Source organism: Corvus brachyrhynchos, unplaced genomic scaffold, assembly GCF_000691975.1.
Source record: "Corvus brachyrhynchos isolate BGI_N302 unplaced genomic scaffold, ASM69197v1 scaffold79, whole genome shotgun sequence".
In the NCBI taxonomy this organism is placed as follows: domain Eukaryota; kingdom Metazoa; phylum Chordata; class Aves; order Passeriformes; family Corvidae; genus Corvus; species Corvus brachyrhynchos.
The window spans coordinates 191,184-192,764 of NW_008240023.1; the positions used below are offsets into that span (position 1 = coordinate 191,184).

General features: G+C 66.5%; 1 protein-coding gene across 1 annotated transcript in view; it reads right to left on the reverse strand.

Annotated features, from left to right (window-relative positions):
- Positions 1-1,581, reverse strand: part of COL18A1 (collagen type XVIII alpha 1 chain) — a 25,589-nt gene that overhangs the window by 8,738 nt on the left and 15,270 nt on the right. The window contains exons 29-35 of the mRNA XM_017743356.1: positions 1,282-1,353; positions 1,056-1,089; positions 864-926; positions 728-771; positions 511-633; positions 262-415; positions 59-131 (exon numbers count right to left, since the gene is read on the reverse strand). Coding sequence (XP_017598845.1) covers positions 59-131; positions 262-415; positions 511-633; positions 728-771; positions 864-926; positions 1,056-1,089; positions 1,282-1,353 — 563 coding nt within the window. The remainder of the gene's footprint in view (positions 1-58; positions 132-261; positions 416-510; positions 634-727; positions 772-863; positions 927-1,055; positions 1,090-1,281; positions 1,354-1,581) is intronic.

Consider the following 1,581-nt stretch of genomic DNA (forward strand, 5'->3'; position numbering starts at 1 on the left):
GCCCCGGGGATTGCCTCCCTGTGGCACAGGCAGCCCCTGCCCAGAGCCCCGGACTCACCCCAAGGACATCCCGCTGCTGCCTGGAGGTCCGGGGGGTCCTGGTGGTCCCGGGGGCCCAGGGATGCTGACAGCTGTGGGGGAAGGAGGGTGAGATGGAGAGGGCTGCAGCACGGGGAAGAATGCAGAGGTGCAGGGAGGGATACATGGGATGCAAGCAGGAATACAGGGGATGCAGGGAGGGGTGAGACAGCAGGTACTCACCTTGTCTGTGGGGACCTGGGAAGGAGGGTGGCCCGGGCGGACCAGGGGGGCCAGGGGGGCCAGGAGGGCCCTGCCGCCCCTCGTATCCGATACCAGGGGGACCCTGAGGTCCTGGAGGCCCCGGTGGCCCAACGATACTGTCCCCCTTGGGACCCTAGGCAGTGTGAGAGAACATCTGTTGGAGCAAAGCCTGCAGGGATGCCACCCCCACTGTGCCCCCCTTCACTTCCTTCCCCATGGGGTACTCACCGGCAGCCCGGGGTATCCCTGGGGCCCTGGAGGCCCTGGCAGTCCAGAGACTCCAGGACCATAGAGTGGGGTGCTGCCCGGCTCGCCCTTCTCACCCTTGGGACCTGCATCCCCCTTGTCACCCTGCGGGACGGCACAACCTTAGGGTGAGCAGCTGGGGCACACTGGGTACCCCAAATCATGCTGGGTTCCAGCCACCAGTGTGCAAAGGGCTTACCCGCAGGCTGGCACCGAAGTGACTCGGGTCATAGGGAAAGTGGCCTGTGGAGAGAGAGAGAGGAGGGGAGAGGAGCCGGGATAGGCACGAGCCACCCCCTGCCTGCCACCTCTGCCATCAGGGACCGGTCACCTGCCTGGAGGTCCTGGGGGTCCGGTGTCACCTTTCTCTCCCTTTTGTCCTGGGAACTGGTGGAAACCTGTGGGGAGTGGCACAGATGCCATCTCAGAGCTGCAGCTCTAAGGGAAGGAGGGGGTTTCCCCCCAGCCCTGCCTTGCTGAGGTTCCCCAAACTGTCCAGAGGGGCTGGGAGAGGGACGCCCCCTTACCGGGGAACGCCGGGTGGCCGGAGTCGCTGAAGGTCTGTGGAGATGCAAAGGAAGTGGCTGCAGAGACCGCAGCATCCTCGGGGACCCCCCCTCATGCTGGTGGCAGTCCCATGTGCCAGCCCCAGCCAGGATGTCACCAGAGCATCCTCAGTGCCCTCCAGGCAGGCAGGGGACACTGGGGGCCCAGTCCCAGCATGTCCAGCATGGTGACTGTGTAGATACTCACATTGCCATTGCTGTAGGCTATGCTGCCAGGTGGCCCAGGGGGCCCAGGGGGTCCTGGGGGGCCTGGGGCACCCCATGGAGGGGGACACCGGCACCAGCCCCTGAGCGAGGGAGACGTGCCCTTTGCCTAAGGGATTGGGGTCCTCGGGCCGGCAGCTGGGGGGTCTCAGTGCTCACCTGCAAGCCCAGCACATCCGCGGGGTCGCCCTTCTCGCCCTTCAGCCCGTTCATGCCGGGACGTCCCTGCGGATGAGCAGCGCAATCAGCCCCGTCCCCGTCCCCCTGCCAGCCCCTGGTGCCC